Raw genomic sequence first — 23,747 nt, 5'->3', positions numbered from 1 at the left:
ATAAAGCTCTGTTGGTAATGATGTTCAATTGCTAATGAAAAGCCAGAATACAGCTACTGAAAAAAAAGAATCACCATGGAAATTTCCACACTAGAGTTTTTGTTCTCACACTATTACTGTATCCAGAATACAGAAGTATTTATGGAACTTCTATACATCAGTGAATGAAAGTAAAGGCCAAACTGACTTCACTGACCTCTTTGTGAAGCAAAGAAGTTACTGGGCACCCTTATCCTCCAGAAAAGCTACATTTTCGTAAAGTTAAACAAAAAGATGTCAATGGGCATTTTATAAGTGAGTTTATTATTTGTTAGAACAATGAACTAATGCTATCTGAAAGAACAGAGGGAATTAGGCAGATATTAGGCTGCATCCAAAGGAGTGTGACCAGCAGGTCGAGGCAGATGATTCTCCCCATCTACTCTGCTCTCATGAGACCCCATCTGGAGTACTGCATTCAGATCTGGGGCCCCCAACACAAGAGGGATGCGGAACTGCTTAAATGAGTCCAGAGGAGGGCCAAGAAGATGATCGGAGGGCTGGAGCACCTCTCTTATGAAGACAGGCTGAGGCAGTTGGGCTTTTTCAGCCTGGAGAAGAGAAGGCTCAGAGAGACCTTAAAGCAGCCTTCCAATACCTAAAGGGGGCCTACAAGAAATCTGAAGAGTGACTTTTTGTAAGGCCATCTAATGACAGGACAAGGGGCAATGGCTTTAAGCTGACAGAGGGGAGATTTAAGTTAGATAGTAAGAAAACATTCTTCATTATGAGGATGGTGAGACACTGACACAGGTTGCCCAGAGAAGTTGTGGCTGCCCCATCCCTGGCAGTGTTCAAGGCCAGGTTGGATGGGGCTTTGAGCAACCTGGTTTAGTGGAAGGTGTCCCTGCCCATGGCAAGGGGGTCGGAACTAGATGATCTTTAAGGTCGCTTATAACCCTGCCATTCTATGACCTTATGATTCTACGAATCCTCCCAAGACACGCCTGCTAAAGCAGCCTTTTCAGCTCACGAGTAGTGACTGGCAGTCATGCTATACTCAACTTGATTCCAGTATAACCAAGTCCAAAGACTGAGAGAAAAATAAAACTTCCACTTCAATTTCTCACGTGACACGCAAGAGATAACCATTCAGACACTAAAATGGTGTTTAGATAAACCTATGTGCCAGCTGAAGCGGAGGAACAAGAGTTCCTGACAACAAATAAAGCCTAGAAACATTTAAAACTGTGCTCCTTTATGCTTCTGCATAATACACCACGTGTGTATGTGTAAACAGGGGTTTGCACAGTTCCTACATATTCATGAGTAAGGCTCTTTTGTTGGGCAAATTCCAGCCTTTGTATTTTGATTACTTCCTTCTATGTCTGTACAGTACATAACCTGAGTGCAGAGGATATTCCAAACCTCCTCCTCAACTGATGATATTACATTTATAAGCTTTGAAGAAAAGGAGGATTTATTCGTGCTTAGCATGCTTGCTGGCTAGGTGGTTCCCTGTGCAAAATGTGGCCTTCTGGATTGCCCTTGTGAAGCGTTTAACACTCTTCTACTGTCTGCATAGATAATTAGGTGACCAGTTTCAGCATTTTTAATCAGCTCATGCAAATAGGCTTGCTGGAGGAGATATGCAACAGTATTTATGTGCTAAAATAGACACCCTGACTCTTATTGTAAATGCTATTTAAACAAAAAAACAAGTATATAGAAAAATTCATTACATATTTTGTATATATGTGTTTCTGAGTTTTGCTGTTGATTTGTTTAAATGGGGCCTTTTTATTTATTGTTTTTCCTTTCAAATCTGAGAGCTTTCAGTCTTCCCATATTTTGAGGGAGAAGGTTAAATGTTATTATGTTATTTTGACTCCTGGAGAGAAAAGAACCTGCTGTTGGGACAGGTTATTCAGAACTGCCACATGAGATTAATTATTGCTATTGCTCAGTGCTGAGTTCAAAGGTTAAAATGTAGAGTTGAAACAATAAGCGAGTCCTAATGTGATTTAGAATGTATGAATTATTTCATCTGCTTCTTCTCTGCTCATACATTACACAGCAATAACCTCATTAATCACATTTAGCATCAGGAATATTAATCCAACGATGCATGCTTACAGCAGAACATATGCATGGAAAAGAATTAGAATATGGTTAGTAAATAACAAATCTTCTGGGCTCAAGCATGGATGTAAAGCCATCTGAAGGCAAAATGGCAGCTGGTCTCAAAATATAATAAAACAAGTCTTATTTTGATTATGACGTACAACTGTGCTACGAAGGGAGCAGGCAAATTGTGTACTTCAGCTGAAATGCACAGTTCATGTTATCTCAGGATCATCAGAAGGAACATAACATGCTGTCCGCTGATACATTAGGCAAACGCAATACAATTCTTAGCAATTTCATTAAAAAGCTTTGTAATATTTGAATTAGGCCAATGACACTAGATATCTAGTGATCAGCTGAAAACTCATGCTGCACCCTCTGTGCTGTAAAAGATGCAAATATGAATCACTTCTATAGACACCATTGAGATTATGGCTTCACTTCTGAGTTACATGTCTTCTGTGTTAACGGGACAAACTTTAGGTGACTGTCTTTCAACTGCATATGTTTAATTCAGTACAAATTCACCAGGAAATTTACTGGCTACGCAATGGTGAATTAATAAATTAGTGATGTGCTCATTCCGATCAATTTAGTATTTATAAATTTGTTCATGACAATGTTATAAAAATTCAGCTGTGGAGTTTGCTGCTCTGTCCTAGGAGTCACAGACTTGATCTATTTCTGATTAATTCTAGCTTAATAAATGTAACTTTATTATTTCAATATATTGTCTTTTTTGAGATGCTGTTATTTTTCTCATCAAAATTATAGCTTTCACAGCAAAGTGTAATGGTTCAGGCATTCTTTGACAGTTGAAGAAAATCTTTTGCAGGTGTGTATATCATGGCTGAATTTTCCAAACAGGGATGAAAAAAATGCAGAAGGTAAAATAATAGAAATTAGGATGAAGAAGGTTGTATATAAACCCTTCTCTCTCTTTGCCATGTTCAGATATACTGTGAAGAATTTCATTGTTATGTGAGTTTTGGTGGAACCAAATGCTAGAGCAGTCGGATAGGAGCCTTGGCAGAGAGAAAATGCAATGAGCACTTTGTAAATCACCTAGAATGAGCTCTATTAGCTTCCGCTTGTAAAAGAGCTTTTAGATTAGGTACCATGATCTAAACCAGATTGAGTCCTGTAGATGAGTTAAACATGCAACTCATTTTTAAGTAGGGTTTAAGTGAATCAGATGACTAACACAACTTATTCCAGGTCAGGAATTTGGCAGAAGGCAAATTGAGAGTTGGAATGAAGTTGGAATGGAAAAAAAGTAGGAATGGAAATACAATTACAACATATTACAGTACAACCTTGGCACTGCTAAATACCAGGAACTAATTAAACCTTTTCAGTGGTAAAAATGACACTTTTCCTAAAATTGGAGTTATGTGATTACTGAGAAAAAAACAAGGGGAGGATACATACAAGAGATTCCTGGGTTTTTTTGTTTTTTTTTTTTTGAAGTTATTTTCAGATTTTAGCAAAACATATTCCTTGGGGAAAGTATGGGAAAGAAGAGAAGAGGCAGTGGAGAAAACAGATCAGAAAATTCACATCCTGGGTAATTAGGCTTTTTTTTAATTAACAAAAGTCTGAAAGAAGAAAAAGATCCTAAAAACTTAACTATTAAGTGTGGGATACTGAGAGCTCTGAGCAAATGCTTATGTGAAATAACTGTTTATTTCAGATATATATACATCTGCACATGGGTGTTCATACTGCTGCTCAACCCAAAGTGACTTACAAATTCTACTACAAGCTTATGTTTATAATGTTATTTAGAATAATTTATAATATATGATTTATAATTAGATAATAAATCCATGATAATCTTAATTTAGATAATCCACCAGCAATCAGGAATTGAAGGCTTTTCTTCAGGCAGGTATAGACCTGAGTTGATACCTACATCAGTGTATGAAGTCCCAGAACAACTGTCTCATGAAGCACATGCAGAAGGGACCTCTCCCCACATAAAGGAAAAAAGAGGATGTTTTCTGTATCTTAACTTTCAGAGTTAATTGACTAATAAATTTCATATTAACACCAAAAATTGCCACAAAAGACTGACAGATGAATGAAAGATTTTCAGTCAGATGTAGTGCCTGAAGCAAACACTTAAACTTTCTGCATCTAGTGGAGCATCTATGTATCTACCACTTAGAAAATAAGTATGTCAGTCTTGGGTATCATAAAGGGGAAAAAAAACCCCTAAGAAATTCTCATGTCACCACTCTGCAATGATTGATATTAATATTTTTCTCAACCAAATAAAGATTCCAGGTCTTGAAATGACAGAGAATACCACATTTCAATTAGGGTTTTCTTTGATGAACTAAAAAAACAAAATCAAAGGCAAATGAAGGGATAGTCTAGTATGGTTCAATGGGTGTCTCTGAATGCACAGCATAAATAAACTTGGCAATACCAGAAAATGTTCAAATTTCAACGTCTTGTCTACAACACATAAGAAAATATATTTTAGCAAAGAGAGCATGTCAGGCATTTGCGGCTGCTGTTCTTGAAACTCCAAGAACAAACCTACTGACTCCACATTCTACTCAGCAGGAAAACTGACAGTATTTGACAAGGTTTGGCTGGGGTTTCCACAGCCCATCCCCCAATTGTGTTTTCTCACCGTGTTTAACTAGATTTCAACTTGACTTTTTTTTTTTTTTAATATACTTCTAGTCAGTGCTTAATAGACTTGACCAGACAGCTTCCATACATAGAAAATATTGTTTAACCTAAATGGCAGAATTGCAGTAAAGCAAAAGAAAGAACATTTCAAAAGGAACAAAGAGTCCGTATGTGTTTATTTTTCTCATTGCCTCAATTCTGAATTCTTAGGTGTCTCCTCTTATGCCTCAGTCAGATTGTTTTGCTAAAAGCAAAGCTTGGACAACTGCCTTTTGCAGTTCCAGGCAGTGAATTTTAAACATTGCTTATGGCCTTTATTATGGATTGTCTGGTTTACAACATCAGCAAAATGAATCCTGTAACTTTGGCAGGAGTCTGAAAACACTGTCTTCACACCTGATCTTGGCTATGAGATATTTCATCCGTACCTGTTTTACTACTTTTCTGGCATGTTTCTTGTACTGCATACAATTAATGCAATCCAGTGCAAATTTACAGTACCTTCATCTGGACAGTTAGGTGGGTAGTTCCATAAAGAGCACACTTCCCATTTCAGGGGTTTAAAATCAGAGACAGTCAGGAACTAATACCCACATATGTGGAGCAGCAGTTCCAAAAGTCTGAAGAGAAATAAGTCCACTTGTGCAGATCAATTGCATTCTTAGGCACAGCATGTCCAACATATCCAATACCCTAAATAATGAGAATGAGGTGTCTGAACACATTACCCATGTCCGTAAATTAAGGAAATCCTGTTGACTCACTGATGATTCAACATTAAAACTGCTGTCATGGTTTAACCCCAGCTGGCAACTAAGCACCACGCAGCTGCTCACTCACTCCCACTCAGTGGGATGGGGGAGAGAATGAGAAGGGTAAAAGTGAGAAAACTCGTGGGTTGAGATAAAGACAGTTTAATAGGCAAAGCAAAAGCTGCGAGCGCAAGCAAAGCACAACAAGGAATTCATTCACCACTTCCCAATGGCAGGCAGGTGTTCAGCCATCCCTCAGAAAGCAGGGCTCCATCACCTGTAACAGTTACTTGGGAAGACAAACGCCATCGCTCGGAACATCCCCTTCTTCCTTCTTTCCCCAGATTCATTGCTGAGCATGATGCCATATGGTATGGGATACCCCTTTGGCCAGTTAGAGTCAACTGTCCCAGCTGTGTCCCCTTCCAACTTGTGCACCCCCAGCCTACTTGTTGGTGGGGTGAGGTGAGCAGCAGAAAAGGCATTAACTCTGTGTCAGCACTGCTCAGCAGTAACAAAAATATCCCTGTGTTATCAATCAGTGCTGTTTCCAGCACTAATTCAAAACATAGCCCCATACTAGCTACTATGAAGAAAATTATCTCAGCCAAAGCCAGCACAATTCTCCAGGCCAATCTAAAGCTGGTCAGGCAGAAAGCCTAGCTCTTGGAAAACTAAACGTTAGGCTCCTACCTCAGGTGCTCTGAAATACTGTGGAATTCACTGTGTTAGGTGCACAGTATTAATCAGTACAAAGCTATTGTAGTGCCTAATGGAGTTGTGAATTACTATTTTCTGATTGATGGATAGATCGCACGGGGTTAGCCCTAATCAGGTACTTTAAATAATGAGAATCTCTCCACCAGCGTGAACTAAGCCACACAAAACTGTGCTTTCCCAAATCTTGGCAGAGTTTGGATAGAGGAAGAACACAAATTGAGTAAATCAATGTGAAAGAAATATTACTTTCACTGGTCCACTAAATAATGAAAAAAAGGATGGGTCTACTTCCATAGGTAGTGCAAATTTACATACTTTACTAACTCTGCTTCAGTGCACAAACTAAATAGAAAAAATCTGGGTAGTTTAAAAGATATTGTGTTCGTTCCTCCCACAGGAGGATAAATGACATCCTCCAAATCTACGTAGCTGTTATATTTCATTAGACAAGTGAACAGTTTAAGTTTTATACATTGGAGTCCATATTCCCTTTAAACGCGAAGTTGATATATTTATTAAAAGATAAATTTAATTGTCAAGAAGGCTCAATTTGTATCATTATATTATCATATTATCTCTTTGCAAATATGTCCATGGACAGAATACATCAATTATTTTAATGGGAGGGATTTATTTTCTCAAACAAAAGTAATTTCCAAACCTGAGGATGGATAAGAAATATATAAAAACTGAACTCTTAATGTTCATGCAAACCTCATACACATATAGTGCATAGCAACTAAAACTAAGCCAAAAAATAAGAACCTATTAAAAATATTTCTTTAAAAGCAATTGTCTACATTTAATATTTAAGCCTTAGGAAAAATTAAAGCAACTACAGTTTACTGCATAACATTCTCATAAAACATTGATGAGTGCTTCAAACTTCTGATAAGATAGCATTGCATCAGGAATTTACTGTATTAAGAAACTAGCAGATGAAGGACAGAGAAAATCATGTTTAGAAAGATGAGAAAGATGCTGATTAAAAAATAAAAATGTAACCCCAAACAAATCAACAAGATTTCAAAATAAGCATTAGCATTGGCCTATATAGTCTTCAGATGTTATTGAAGATACTGGCTTTTCTCTAGTCCAATTCTTTACCTCTACATTCTTCTGTCAGTCTAAATGTAGTCTTTATGCATTTCCAAATTAGATGGATAAAGCACTCCCAACCAAGCAAAAGGGAGGAATAAAATACAGGAAAACAATCCAATTTTCACCAGGTTGCATGGTCCATGGATTGTAGTGGAAGAGGATATTCAGATACTAGTATGGAATTAAAATACTGTAGGAGGCCTTGAAAAAGCAGAGCATAAAAGTCACATTTTTACTTGAATGCATACAATCATTATGTATAGTTTGTTAGTATTGATGTGACATAAATAAAAATAAAGCAGTACAGAAGGCAACTATCTTGTAAAAAAAGAATTTCACTATGATATAGTATGACTTTTTTCATAATTAAAACACTATAGAGAATGACACACACTTTGAGACATGTATATGAAATCACCTTTAAGTGACTAATTTGAATCAGTTTTACCAGCTTAATTTTAGTTAACAATGATTTGCATTTCTGAAGATAGTTTCCTTCAGAATCAATTAAAAAAAGTGGGACTACTCACAGACAGATATATTACTCTGAATAAGAAACATTAGTCAGTCTTCAAGCATTACCTTTTTATGCAAAAATAACCTCTTCCCCTTAAATAAAATGCATACTTGCAAATACAAATTTAGCCAAAGAATCAAATGAATAGTTTATTCACAAAGAATAGGATGAAGTTAATCTTAGGGGTTTTACTTCTTTGCTTGCTTGCTTTGTTTTCCCCAGAATAATATGGTGGTTTTCAGGCAGTGGTTTTGGCATTTTACTTGCTTTCTGGTATTGTGTAGGTATGTTACTTGAACTAGTTTCACATGAGGTAGTTTGAGGATTAGGTGAAGGAATGATTTAGTAAATTATTCTTGCTAAAACTGTACATTTGAATGAGCCCCACAGTATAATAATTGAAATTAAGTTGAAATATGGGTCAGACATTGCTATTTTTTAGTAAAAAATTATTAAATAATAAAAAAGTAGTGATGTTTATATGTGTTGTGGTTTAAGCCCAGCCGGTAACGTAGAACCATGCAGCCGCTTGATCACTCCCTCCCTTCTTTCTCCCCCCACTCCCGGAGAGATGGGGAGGAGAATTGAAAGAATGTAACTCCCACAGGTTGAGGTAAGAACAGTCCAGTAACTAAGGTATAATACAAAACTACTACTGCTACCACCAATAATAATAATGATAAGGGAAATAACAAGGGGAGAGGATACAATTGCTCACCACCCGCCGACTGATACCCAGCCCGACACGAGAAGCGATCTGGGCCTTCCGGGTAACTCCCCCCAGTTTATATACTGGGCATGATGTGGTGTGGTATGGAACACGCCTTTGGCTAATTTGGGTTAGGTGTCCTGTCTCTGCTTCCTCCCGGCTTCCCATACGCCTCCTCACTGGTAGAGAGTGAGACTGAGAAAGTCCTTGATTGGAGTAAACATTACTTAGCAACAACTAGAAAAGTCAGTGTGTTATCAGCACTGTTCTCAGGCTAAAGTCGAAAACACAGTACTGCACCAGCTACTAAGAAGGAGAAAAGTGACTGCTACAGTCGAACCCAGGACAATATGGTTTTTAATGATGAAGTCATCACAGAAAAGCAGCAGAGCACCAAAGTGCTCCGGTGACATCACTCTGGATATAGAGTTACAAGTTAAGTGGTAACTCCATCTATAAGAAATTGCAGTGGAATTTTGGTCATTACCTCCTTAGGCTGTAGGGTTGAATTGATCCATGCTTTTGTCTGAGATTACCAACTGTACTTTTGTGAATGTTTGTTAATTGAATAAGCACACAGCAAAATGCATATAAAGATTGCGTGGCTAACCCAAGAGTGAAGAGACACTTGCGATTTCAGATTGCTTCAGAAAATTCAGGCTCCGCATAAGGGAGTATGACAAACTTAGTAGAGTCTAGAACCATGAAATATAAGATGAAACATCACCAAACACAGAGATAAATGCAGAGTAATTTCTGCGCAGACATGCAGTGTCTCATATGGAAGGCAGTGGATCTAATGGCAAAATATGAAATGCATTAAAAAGATATGCAAGGGAGGCAAAACAGAGCTCTATGGACATTTAAAACTGATCTGAGGATGGAAATGGCAATGAGGATTAAAACTGCAGGCAGAAAAAAGAGCTAGCCTTTTTATGAGTTCACAGTGTTCTCTGTGCTCCCCCTTGCAATTATACTCCAGGGTGGCGATCACTCATCAAGAACATCCAAAAAGAGTAATAACTATCGTAATGAAAGTTATTCCATTCATACTGTGTGATGAGCCTTTTTCATGATCCAAAATTAGTTTATTCTACATCAAAAATACTCAAATTATACCACACTAGTGTTTAAGCACAGTGAGACTCATAAACCTTTAGAATGACAATTCAACTGCAGTTATATGAAAGTCAGAGGAAGCTTAAGCTCATTTTAAACGTAAGATATACTGACATTTATTTCAAACACTGGGTTGAATATATTGAAAGGCAATATTCAACAAACTAAAGTCAATGGAAAGGCTATGTATTTCATCTTTCTTTATAATGAAAGGCTAATCTAACTTATCAGACTGCTTCTCAAAAATCACTGATTATTTCTTCTTGCTGCTTCTCATTAAGTCTTACCTTCCAGACTCAAATGTGAACCATGTTGAGTCACGTCCGTATCTCCTCAAAGAGCTCAGAGGCCACATGACCAGCTTGACCTTGGCATTGTGGATGTCCCAGAGATAGATGTTTTCATGTGTGATCTGCATCGTACATTCCCCATAGATATCTAAATTTGGTGTAGGCATAAGATATACGTTGAATCGTTCTGCAAAAAAACAAACATAGAATAAGGCATGGCCAGTTAAAGCAAGATTTTATACTGGGAAAAAAAAAAAAGAAAAAAAAAAGATGTTGTTAGGTACTGGTGGTTCAAAAATCAAGGTCCAACTTCTATCTTTGACCGGAGGAGAGGATCCACTGATGTTGAAGAAGCCTTGCTAGTGTACATTGGAGGAGTAAGACTGAAACATCTTTCACAGATGATCTGAATATGTCCCCCTGACATATGTCCCCAGCAACTTACTGAAGTCCTTTTTCCTCACATTAAGGTCCACAACTCTTTGCAAATCAAAATTCACAATGACTTGAACTCTGACAGAGATTCCTCTCTCAAAGAATAGAACTACAGGTATCTTGACAAAACACGTACGTACAACCATTGCCCCTTAGAAAGCCTGTACTTAAAATTGCAAACCCAGGTTTACTTAACAAGGCTTGTTAATAATTATGTTCTTTGTGTTCAATTTCTATTTATTTGCCAAGTCATTATCATCTGTCAAATTAACAGCATTTTAAATAATCTGTTGCTTTCTTGAAAAGTCTGATTCAACATGATATATTATCATGGTCATGACATCAACTGCTATCAGCTGCTCTTTTACTGCAAAGTGCGCTCATTGCAGTAAGAGGCAAAGGGCACTAACAATTTTCTGAAGTGCCTGAATTGTATCTGATTTAACAAGCAATGCAAAAAGTATCCTTAAAAAAAAGGAAAAAAAGGAAAAAACCCAAGATGATGTAAACTATCATTAACTCATATGGAAAGAATTAAACTACAGCAATAGCAGCAGAATTTTAAATAAAAATGCAATTTTCTTTGAGGAATAACTAATGTTTGTGTAGGTTGCCTCTATGAAGAAGGAAAATGTCAGTTAAATTTCAGGTTGTAGAGTTGGAAGTGTTAGCCTATATTTTAACTCTAAAGGCACTGAGATCTTAGGGGCTAAATAGCATAATATGGGAGATTGCAGCTGATTCACAACTTCCTCTCACAATTTTCTTTCCTTTTTGAAATAAGATGCAAATGCAAAATGTTAATGCTACTGCACTGAAGGGTGTTGACAAAGAAGTTAAGAAAGATTTAAAGTATGAGCCAGTGCAATGCTCACTCAATAACCAGTGCTGGGAAAATGTCCTGTAAAGGGATACCTGATGAGAATTGTCTCTAACTACCCAACAAATGAATTACAGCCTGGTGTGGAACATTTTTATACCGCCATTTGCACTGAATTTCCTCATGGTATCCTCATAAAATTTAGGAAGGAATTTAAAGTAAGCAGAAGAGGAATAAAGTGAGAGAAATTTATCATAACAGTCAAAATTCGATGTAGCTTCCCATAGTGTTTGACATTCAATACCACAAATATTATGCCTCTATTTTTTAAACATTTCATATATATATATATACATACTTTTCTGACAAACAGAATCATAGAATCATAGAATCATAGAATGGTAAGGGTTGGAAAGGACCTTAAAATCATCTAGTTCCAACCCCCCTGCCATGCGCAGGGACACCTTGCCCTAAACCATGTGGTCCAAGGCTCTGTCCAACCTGGCCTTGAACACCACCACGGATGGGGCATTCACAACCTCCCTGGGCAACGCATTTCAGTGCTTCACCACCCTCACTGTAAAGAACTTCTTCCTTATATCTAATCTAAACTTCCCCTGTTTAAGTTTGAAGCCATTACCCCTTGTCCTACCACTACAGTCCCTAAGGAAGAGTCCCTACCCAGCATCCTTATAGGCCCCCTTCAGATACTGGAAGGCTGCTATGAGGTCTCCACACAGCCTTCTCTTCTCCAGGCTGAACAGCCCCAACTCTCTCAGCCTGTCTTCATACGGGAGGTGCTCCAGCCCTCTTATCATCTTCGTGGCCCTCCTCTGGACTCGCTCCAACAGCTCCATGTCCTATTTAGGTTGAGGACACCAGAACTGTACACAGTACTCCAAGTGAGGTGTCACGAGAGCAGAGTAGAGGGGCAGGATCACCTCCTTTGACCTGCTGGTCATGCTTCTTTTGATGCAGCCCAGGATACGGTTGGCTTTCTGGGCTGCAAGCGCACACTGCCGGCTCATGTTAAGCTTCTCGTCAACCAACACCCCCAAGTCCTTCTCTGCAGGGCTGCTCTGAATCTCTTCTCTGCCCAACCTCTAGCTGTGCCTGGGATTGCCCTGACCCAGGTGTAGGACCTTACACTTGGCTTGGTTAAACTTCATAAGGTTGGCATCGGCCCACCTCACAAGCGTGTCAAGGTCCCTTTGGATGGCATCCCTTCCCTCCAGCGTATCAACCGAACCACACAGCTTGGTGTCGTCGGCAAACTTGCTGAGGGCGCACTCAATCCCACTGTCCATGTCACCGATAAAGATGTTGAACAGGACCGGTCCCAACACCGATCCCTGAGGGACACCACTAGTTACAGGTTTCCAACTGGACATCGAACCATTTACCACAACTCTTTGCGTGCGGCCATTGAGCCAGTTTTTTATCCACTGAGTGGTCCATCTATCAAATCGATGTCTCTCCAATTTAGAGACAAGGATGTCATGCGGGACAGTGTCGAACGCTTTGCACAAGTCCAGGTAGATGACGTCAACTGCTCTGCCGCTGTCCATCAGTTCCGTGGCTCCATCATAGAAGGCCACCAAATTGATCAGGCAGGAAAGTGAAGATAGTACAAATAAGTGCATTAATATAAAATATGTTAGAAATGTGCATATGAGAGAGAGAGAATATAGTAGCAGAAGTTTGGCTGAGGAATTAATGGAGGCATGAAACTGCTCATGAGCAGTAAGAATCGCTGCCTTGCATAGCCAGAAGTAAACTTGTCATCCCCAATGCTATTCTGTTTCAGTCAATTTAATTTTGTCCTATTAATGACTCTCCAATTGATTCATCCGGTCTCATAGCCATTCAACTTCTTCTCCCAGGCTCTAATTCTCATTAATCACACTAATGGTTGTTTGCCCTAAAAGTTTCATTTTATGACTAAGGTCCAAAACATGAAACTCCTAATGTTTTGTAAAAGCCATCTGACACACAGCACAAATAGATTAGCAGGTGCTTCTAAGATCACTGCAAAGAATTTCCCCTAACCCTCAGAGGAGTGCACTGGGCAGAACTCTAACCAAACACCTACTAAAGTAAATGCAAGGACTCACACATGGGATTATGGGTCAATGAGTACATTGGGAAGGGAAAGGTAGAGAACATGGTAAGTTATACTTCACAATGGTATTTTATATATATATATGCCCTTTTTCAGTATCCGTGTGTCATGATGGTTATGCAAAAATGCCTAGGAGCTATGCAGGTATGCTGTTATCATATATTAGACTCTACTTTTGCATTGTCATGCTGTTACTCACGGTTACTCACCTCCTCTATTTGAAACGACGGTGCAGATGACTGACATATCAGTTGGTTCTCTTTTACATTACATGAAATCACACAGTATGTCTATGGGGGAACGGTGCTACCATATGAGAACAGAAATCTCTCCCTTTCCATGTCTTCAGTGACAGAGTGCCTCAGACAGCAGAGAAAACGGAAAGGTACAATTGTTTTCTGAAGTAAACATTAAACTGTTGTTTTGAAGGTACAGCATATTTCAACTTGGTTTAGAAATTACCAGGATACTCATGAAATGCTCAAGTTCTCTGAAGTGTTTGAGGATATTATTGCATGAAGGGTATTCAGGACATATGGTATCCTCAAACTGTCAGGAGACATTTGCTGACTTTGGGAGGTCAGTGTCTAAGGTGAAGTGTCATGGATTAAAGAAAGTATGTCTGATTAAACTGAACATTAACTGCAGGGCAAAACGTAGTACACTTGGAACTGACTCAAATTAGCAAGAAAAGCAAGTGTATAAATGTACGTGTTGGAGAAGATTGAGGATGGATATATTTGTTTTTGAAATAAAAACTAATACTTTTGAGTAGTGGGAAATTGAGGACATGGAAAGGTGTAGATTAAATGATTTTAGGAATGCAAGGTCCAATTTTTCCATTTCAGAAAATATTTAAAAGAGGTATCTAGATAACTGTAATACAAGCACTCAATTTTTAGTAGCAAGTTTTGCCCTTAAACTTATCCAGGCAAGAACAAACACTCAAAAGCTAGATTTGGAAATCCCTGCTGAATTCTGTCATCAGATCTTCTGAATCACATCGAACAAGATATTTTGCTTTTCTGTGGATCAGACACCACGTGCATATGAGCATAATGACATAATAACAGTTCACCTTTCCAACCCTAACTATTCTATGATTCTGTGATTCACTGGATAGTAAGATTAAGTAAATAGAATTTAATGAGAGACCCAGAAAATGGGGAGATGGAAGACACTAAAAAAGTAGATGCTATCCTGTTGGACAAGACAAGGCTGAAACTGAGCAGATGCAGTTCCTCAGCATTCAGCATCACTATCCTCCTCCCTCCTCTAAAATCTCTGAGAGCAAAGTTCAGGGAGTGGGGGAGCCAGGATGAGAAAAAAAATGCTGATATATTGCTATACTTATTATTCCACATTTTTCAATATAACTGCTCTTTCCCATCTCCTTGAATAAGCAGAGCAATACTTCATCATACACTTTCAGCACATAAAGGTGTTTAGCATTTGGGCGTTGGCAAGAATATGACCTTTAATAACGCTTTCCAGAGCACAGGAGCACAAGAGTCTGCATTAAAACAAGCATATTGACTGAAACAGAGACTTGGCAGCAACTCTGAAAAACCTCTCAGCCTTTCAGCTCCAAGTCCAGCTGTACTGGGGAAGAAAAAAATGACTGTGAGGCCCAATGATAACGGTTCTACCATTTTATCATGGATTCCTTTGCCTAAGTCATCCCAGTTAGAAAACTGACCAGATGACATTGTAATCTTGCAGTCCAGATACTTTGTTTCATTTGAGTTTTAATGGAAAGGAAAAACCACTTAAGGAGGAGGCAGGCACCTTGGTTGGGTCTGTGTAACGGGAGGGTTTAAAAGCAAACATTCAGTTTCTACCTGGGAAAAAAAATCCTCCATCTTTGAGACTTCTGCTACTGACCATCTGTGGCTAATTTTCAGGTGGAAAGAGAGCTTTAAGTCTTAAAGTCAGAGCATTTTGTGTTCATTCATATGTCAGGTCCATGAGGATGATTCTGTCCTGCTTTACACAGTGAAGAACCAGGACTCCAGAATTAATTTTATTCCTTTGCTTACAATTTTTCTGCTTTGCTTCCATTAAAAATGTATGGAAACTTCTATTAACATCTCAATGAAAATATAAAGCATACCATAAATAAATTATTTTAAATTGTTTCACTGATAAATAGTAAGGTAGAGAAGAATCTGAACTCTCACTGGATTAACCAGCCATTAAAACTGTAAACACCTTTCTTTTCTGAATAAAGCTGGCTATGTTTGTTTATGAAAATGAAACCAAACCCAAACCCAACAACAACAACAACGACAACAACAAACAAACAAACAAACAAACAAACAAAAAAACCCCAGCCAAAACCCAAAATATAAAAATGTATTAAGGATAACAGAAGATGAATAAACAACAAGCAAAATGCTTTTATGTAATAAATCACTAACAGAGATTCTACAGAGTCTAGAAAATACCCTAAAACAAGCCAGCTTTGTGAAAGTAATTACAAAGTCTCTATGCTTTGGCTGTGGCTTGTAATCTCAATATGTAGCATAAAGAAATAGCTCATAATCCTCTTCTGAGAATTCAAGGACATTATTCACTATGAAAAGCTACATTTTTACTAACAGATATTAACGAGTGTCTTTCAATTAAAACCCAGAAAGCGAGACTGCTGTACTGTGGAATATTTTTAAATAAAAAAGGAGAGTAAAGCAAATGTTATGAAAAAGAGGAAATCTTTACAAAGGAAGTAATTTTATGAGATAACAATTTAAATATTAGGCAGGGAGTAAAAGTAAGAAATCAATTATCTTACAAACTTTACCAGACTTCTAAAATAAAAATTAGTTTCATAACTCATTAAAAAAAAAATAAAAATAAATAGGCCAAAGCACCAGTAACACACAATAAAAAAGCATCATATTGACATCACAGGCATGACACCTAACAATAAATGAGCTACAGCAGCAAAAGATGGATCAGGCCTTATCTTCAGTTGAAAAAATTGCATTACATTTGCCTATTTTCTTCAGTGTTTGTATCAGGTTTACAAGTAAAGTTTAACAGAATAATATTTAGTACAAGTATTAAGCCATTATAGTGTTATCATTTAGCATTCAAAAGAGATAGGAATAGAGTTCACCAAAGGGAAGCACCTGTTCTTAAAAAGTGAATTTATTTGCACTGTGTACACATAATGCTTTTTTAACCAATACTGTCTTAAATATTCTGGTTTCTTTTTCTCGGTAAACATAGTCTGTCATTGTCTACTGACCATTTGGATGACTTCTTTCTAACTACCTCCTTTTATAAGGAAAGAAAATACAGTGACACGTTGGAAATAGTGATATTTAAAAAACAAACAAACAAACATGAGCATGGACAAATTCTGGATATGACAACAGCCAGGCAGCTAAATATATTTTTAAAAAATAGATTTGTTTTTGCTGTTATATTTTGAAGTGTATTACAAATGCTTCCAAATGCATTAAGAGCTGGAAAGGAAGTTTCCAATTCCTCCAAATGAAGACGTCACTCTACATTCAAGATTTCTTTCCCTAGCAGCAGCTTAAGAAACCTAAGGGATATGAAATGTGTGTGTGTCAGTATCATAGGATATTGCTTAGAAAACTACTTCTCAACAGTGTTATCAGATCCAGTGTTATTGAGCCCAGCTTTTCTTTTCTGAAGTTGTAACTGTGCATTATTATTTGTCTTACTATTGTATATACAGCCCCACTGCCATTATACTAAATTAGTTATCTGAATAGGATCATTTAGTTGTTATTCCTTTTGATTTAATACTGTATTTTTATTCTTTATCAAATAATCTAAATGGACATTCATAAACAGTAAGAGATTCTGGTGTGAAAATAAATTTAAACAGAAACAAGCAGGATTGCTACTGTAGGGCTGAGGAACACAAACAAATCACTTAGATTTGCAGGAGAGAGAAGGTAAAATGGTTGGAGAGTAACAGAAGCTTCATTTCAAACCTCACTTTTATTGGAATCTGTGTATCATTGCAAACTAAGCAGCCATTAGTTGTGAGCCTTAAATGTAGAAAGAAAACAACCGAAGGGTCATTTTCTGCAAGAGAGTTTACACAGCAAGACTTGCTGTAATACTTCTTGAAAGTAATTACAGAGATGAAATCCAGTGAGAAGCTTTCTGTTCCTGATGTGCTTTGTACAAGAATTGCTTAGATATCTTCTCTATTCTTCCTACAAGACACAATAGACAGAAGTCTCTGCTATAACCAGTGCAGATCTATAGTTTAGTTCTTTTAGCTATCACCACTGCAGAATTGCTTGGTGCTGGAGGGTCAAGCAACAGTACAACTACAATAAAATAGACCTCACTAGCACTTACTGAACAACTTAGAATTATAAAAAACCATCTCTTTCAGATTGCTGCACTGCCATAAATTTTTAATATCTCATATGACAGAAATGCCTTATGAATGTATGGCCTTTTAGCCACAACATTTGCACACCAAAAAGTAATTTTGCCAGTCTTTGGAACAGTTTTGAAAACCATATTGTTGCATTTGTGTCACAGAGAATCAGGTGTCTTCCCTTCTGAAATCGAAAGCTCATCTCAGAACCACAAGAGTGAGAGCAAAAAGATAAACAGGCTCAGATGTAACAAAATGAGGTATTAGACAAATCCTGTAAAACACACATATTTTCCTTGCCAATCATTTTCTGAAATGTGAGTCCTTGGGTATAAAAAATATAAGCAGCAATTTTTATGGTCCTAGGGCATATATAATAATAATTATGAAAATAATTATAAATGTTGCAAACTGAAAGTACTGGCTACAGTGGTCACATACAGCGGCTAAACCACAAATCTATACAACAGAAACCATACTTTTTTTTCCTGAGATAGGAAGTTTACCTGATCCCTTCAATGAATACCCTTACAAGTACATGACTTACATCATGAAAATGTCCTTAAGGACAGGAATAGGCAAGTAGTTAGAGAGATGAAGAACACAGCACAGTAAAATATTATTGCCCATAGGCTAGTTCTTTTATGATCAAGGAAGTATATAAAATTTTAAGAATTTGAGAAAATCTTTAGGGCAAAATAACAATTAAAAAAAGACAGTGGAATTAATGGTGGAAAAGACAGTGGAATTAATGGTGGAAAAGACAGCGGAATTAAAAGAGGTGGGATTAATGGTTAATACACCTGTTCTTTTGGGATTAACATTATTAACACCCTGTCATATCACAGATATATCAACAGTATAACACCATTATTCAATTGCTTTTAGCTCTAAAAATGCAAAAAAAATCCCACATTTCTAAAACTAAAAAAACACTGGCACTATAGTCTTTATAACAATGCAATCTGTGGTCTTGCTCAGATATTAAGAGACATTTTTTGTTCAGTGACCTGAAATAAAGCCCTTGTATGGTTCAGGCAACAGAACGTGCATGAAACTAGATGCTGAGACTTTACAATTCTATTACAGGTTATATAAACAATACTCTCACATCTCTATTTCAAGTATATATTAAGACACTGACTAACTCAAGAGGAATTCTATGAAGTTGACATATGTGCAATATGTTTTGAAATAATGAGTACTATAGGTACTATACCAGTGGACAGTTTTTACTTAACATACACAAAAAAAGACCCTGAGAGTGACATGGCTGCCATTTTCACAAAGAGCAAGGTTTAGACATTTCATACATATAGTCACTTTTCATGAATTTCAAATTGGAAAATTAACTTTGACCTTTCAGTTTCAGGTCAGCAAATGCCAGCAAAAGCTCAGTATATTTTTGAAAGGTTTTTAGGTATCCTTGGAATTACAGTTTTCTGGTTTTGCTTTTAAAAGCTACAATATGGTGAAAACGTGCAAGAAAGTTTTTGTTGTTTTTTTTTTAAATCTTAACTCAGTAATTGATTCCACCCTCCAATTAGTCACCTTTTCCATAAAACTGTCATGTGGGGAATGACACTGCCAAGCTTGCCGAATAAGATAATTAGTACAGACTGAAGTCATGGTTCCACGCAACTATTATATTGAAGGAATCTGCTAAAGAAATTTGAGTGTAACTGCAGGTTCTTACAGCACAGCTAAACGAACAAAATGCTAGATTTCATATGAATAGTCTCTGTACTCTTCCGCCCTTCCAAGATGATTAAAAGACTCCCTAAACAGAATTTGTTTTTCTTCTGAAGGAGACAACTTTGAATTTTAAAAATGCTTATTAAAATGCAGAATTGTGCATGAAAATTATGGGGAAAGAAAGTGCATAGGTACCAAAATTACTTGTCTGAGATACTGTAACTAATGATTTAATAGAGATGCCCGTCAAATATTTGAATTGTATGTATTCAGCCACTTGGTTTAAAATAGTATGTCTAATAATACCCTTCATGCATTCTTATTCATCTGATTCATACAACAAATACATGCTTTGCTGCTTTGTTTCTTTCATTTATTTACTTAGAACAATAAAGATGCTAATTATGTTCATATACACTGGTTGGGAGCACCGCAATTAATTTCTAGTCTAAGGCACCTGAATCAAGACTAGTTCACAGAACAGAACTAATCTATGACTTCTGGAGGTCATGTGTGTGTAACTGAATCTCTTTCAAGAACAAGATGAAATGTAATATTTGCTATCTATGTCTGAAAGCTGCTGGACAGTATACGAATTCACTGCAGAAAGCTTGAGGAATTTCAAGCTATTTTTCTGCTCACATCACAGGCTTTTGATGATTTTTTTCCCTTTTGCATTTGTGAAGGAGCTCCACCTGCTCACATATTTCTCTCTTTAACAGCATACATATGAGTTTTATACCTATAGCCGATAGGATGCTTCGAGTGGTGTCTGCTCATTGTCACTTTCCTATATTAGTAGTTCTCCCTTTGTTAAGTATTTTGAGACTACAAATTAAGTCCAGTGTCTCATAGCTGGCAAACAACTTCACAAACATTTTGAACTTCTTTTAAATTGCACTTGAACATGACTGATGTTTGAAAAAGAATTCTTAAAGATTTCTGTATATTTTATGTCATCAGGTTCAGACATGTCTGGACTCTTCTACAAAATTAATGCAATATAATTAATACAGTGCTATTCATTCAATAATTTAATTACTTATTTTTGTTTATAATGATAGTTGGCTTGATATTTTATGACCATTGAGGCAGTTTGTTTTATTACTTTGTTAAAAGCTATTGGATTTTGTAAAAGCATCAAGACAGTAATAATCATTGAGACCTGTAATAGAGAGAGGAATAAATGAGCACATTTTGTGTTGCTATCATGTTCATTAATAGAAATTAAATGACAGGCAATCACAGATTTTCTTTTGTTATTGCATATTCCATGCACTAGCATCCTTCCTGTACACATGTCTAATTTAAAGTTCTGTTCCAAATAGTCTTCATATGAAGACTTGCAAGCTCAGGCTTAGTCCTGACTAGCATCTGTCATTGCCCTTTTCGCTTGTATTTGACAACATTTAGATGACCTTGAAGTCATTATTTAAGACATATATGAGTTTAAAGCAAATATGCGTTTTGCAGACCAAAGTAGTGTTGATATGTTCATGCTGTCTTTTAAAGGCTGTGGAACAACAGCTGCTGTTTTATTCTTCTGCACAGAGGACATTGTTTCCAGAACCAGAAGGGTTATGGTCATCACTTCCCACGACAGCAAAATGTGAATGCAAAAAAGACAAGAAGTCACTCTATGTGTGCTATCTGGCATGGAATTTAATCATCTTTATTTGTAGGAATAATAGGATTAAGTCTCAAAAACACATTCAAACATTTAGCTATTAATGATATTATGCTTTTAGCCAATAGTAAAAATCCTCATGACAAACACAAGCAAAGATAACATAGGACATTGCCTAAAACCTGATCTAGGAGTGGTTACAAAGTTACTTACCATTTTGTTCTCTCTGGACTCCAGCAGCAAGCAAATCTGGTTCCCCAAGACTTATATCATTGACCCTGGTTCCTAGACACTCCATGCAAAGATGTTTGCACCATTCCTCTGCCTCCAATTCTAGGAAAAAAAAAAAAAAGAAAAAAAAAGTTCATGTTAACATTTTACTCAAAAAAGTGTGAAGTTAAATCAACACCTTCTTACAGACCAGCTTTATGACAATATGTTTGTGTTGAAACATGAGTTATTAGCATAAAGTTGCACATGAATTACTTTGCCTTGATTTATGAACTTATAAAAGGGTTTATGGTATTAGGACTGCATCTTCCATTTTCAAACTTGGGGATAGGAGGTGGAGTTAACAAAAAAGAGAAAAGAGTACTGAGTTTTCAAGGCAGTATATTTCTAGTAGCCATTCTTGAAAGAAAAATGCAATTTAGAAAAACATTAGATATAATATTTGAAATATTCTTTACTGCTTTTTAGGTGAATCTGAACTGTTAAAGCACTTTCTCTTTCTAAATGTTCTAGAGTATTTTTCCAGGAGGAAAGGAAAAAATAGTAATAAAAAGATCTTCAAATGCAAAACATCCTTCTCTGCTGTACTGAACGGCTATGCCTGTCAAATTAGTCTGAATAATTAATTTCTTCAGTTCTGTTCACTGTCCTCTGGTCTCAGAGCAATTTGGGCATTTGTTAGAACATTATTATGAAAATTCAAAACCTACTAGCACTTTCTGAGTCCTCCATTGCATCCCATTGACATACATCTGAGAGCTCCCTATCTGCCAGTTTACCAAGACATAAAGTCCCCAAGGCATAAGCCCCCAAGACACTACAGCAGTCCTCACCATGACACCCAGCCTCATCCTATCTACTTCTCAAACTTAACATCACAATATCTCTGGCACTGGTGAAACAAAAAATCACAGAGTGTGAAACCACAACTAATAAAAGTCATGCAACTAGGCTGGCTGTCTTTTATTACAGGATAGGCTTCACCTAATGGAAACTTTATGGAGCAGCCTGGCACCAGGCACATGGCATCCATTGTCACAGCCAGTCTATATCTGATCATCTTTAGGAGTGTGTGACTCCAGTCATCTAGAAATGTCTCTATTAAACTGCCACAGTTCTTTCATTGCTATTTTTGGGGACATCTGGAAAATACTTTTGTGACAATCTCTCCAACATAATGCTGAAATTCAGAGAGAGAGAAAAATACTGCATTAAAGCGCTGAAGCATCTAGTGATGATGACTCACTGTAATTAGTGAAAATTTATATCCAAGAAAAATCTTTCCATGCCTAATTGGTACAGTCCTAAAATCCTCGCCTGGTTAGGCATAGATCTCAAGTGACAGGAACATTTGCTAGACAAGAAAGGGAGACAAGCATGCAATTCCGGGTCTCTAAGAACCTTTGGACACCTTCCTTTGTTCAGGACCCTGAATACTCCAGGAATAGATTGTTCCTGAGTTATTCTGGTTGTCACCTGACCAAGTTCCCTGACCAAGAAGGACAGTTCAAATGATAGAGCCCATTTTGAAATTTTTGAGAGACAAATGTGGTGGTTGTCCCAGTGACACAAATAGTTTGGGGGACTTCTTCAGAGTGCTGTAAGCAAAGGGGTTTCCCTTAACCCTTCCTGATTTTTTGCGGTCGTTGTCTCAGGACACAGATCCCCAAATTTGGTCTTCTCATAACATGCTCAGCTTCTGGTGGTAAGAGACAGACCATTCTGTCAGTAACACGGAGATGACATTTAACTTTGTATGCGAGAAGAAAATATTGAGGTAAGTGTACTGATCCTTAATACTTCCACAGGTACAGCCTCCTTGATGGAAGTAAGGAGAAAACAGGCATATTTCTGGACATCAATAAAAACTTAGGGCTTTTAAAAGGAATAAGATGAATTTGTTTAAAAGCCTACCTCTAAAATTCATCTTCTGCTCATGCATGAATAAATTTCCCTCCTGTTTTCCCTTCCTCTCCTTCAGCCTTTGTAATTTACTTGGATATTTGTGAGGTCTGTTGAACCAGAGCCATACCTTATAAATCAGACCTACCCATGGAGAGGGCTTCATGCCAGGGAGATCATAAAAGTGGACCACAAGATGTGCTGCCACATTCTGGACACTGTAGGTCAGTGCACCAGCACACAGGTAAGTTAAGTCCCCCTCCCAGGAGGGTTGCCACTGAGTCGTCCAATATCTGCTTCCAGGCTGGCAGCTCATAGGTGACACTGCAAATCTAGTCCAGTGCTCCCACATTTTCTTCCCTTATCTCTAACAATTTTTTTCTGCCTAAACCAGGACAATATATATATGCTGACAGAATGCACAGCTCTGTATAAAGCCTGCAATTTTTCATGGAGTGTGGTTAGCATATAACATTTTACATGTTTTACAAAATCTGCATTTTATTACTCTCTTTCATTATGCCTGCACACAGATTAAAAGGGTACATTTTTGAAGTGTAGAATGAGATTGATGGTATAGACA

The 23,747-nt window shown here is 37.3% G+C and overlaps 1 protein-coding gene across 1 annotated transcript in view; it reads right to left on the bottom strand.

Moving 5' to 3' along the window:
• Window positions 1-23,747, bottom strand: part of DOK6 (docking protein 6) — a 236,143-nt gene that overhangs the window by 77,114 nt on the left and 135,282 nt on the right. The window contains 2 exon segments of the mRNA XM_030494069.1: window positions 9,958-10,147; window positions 21,245-21,364. Coding sequence (XP_030349929.1) covers window positions 9,958-10,147; window positions 21,245-21,364 — 310 coding nt within the window.

The sequence above is a fragment of the Strigops habroptila genome, chromosome 1 (genome assembly GCF_004027225.2).
Source record: "Strigops habroptila isolate Jane chromosome 1, bStrHab1.2.pri, whole genome shotgun sequence".
NCBI lineage: Eukaryota > Metazoa > Chordata > Aves > Psittaciformes > Psittacidae > Strigops > Strigops habroptila.
Note: the sequence above shows the minus strand (reverse complement) of the source record. Positions and strands in the feature narration are given on the sequence as shown.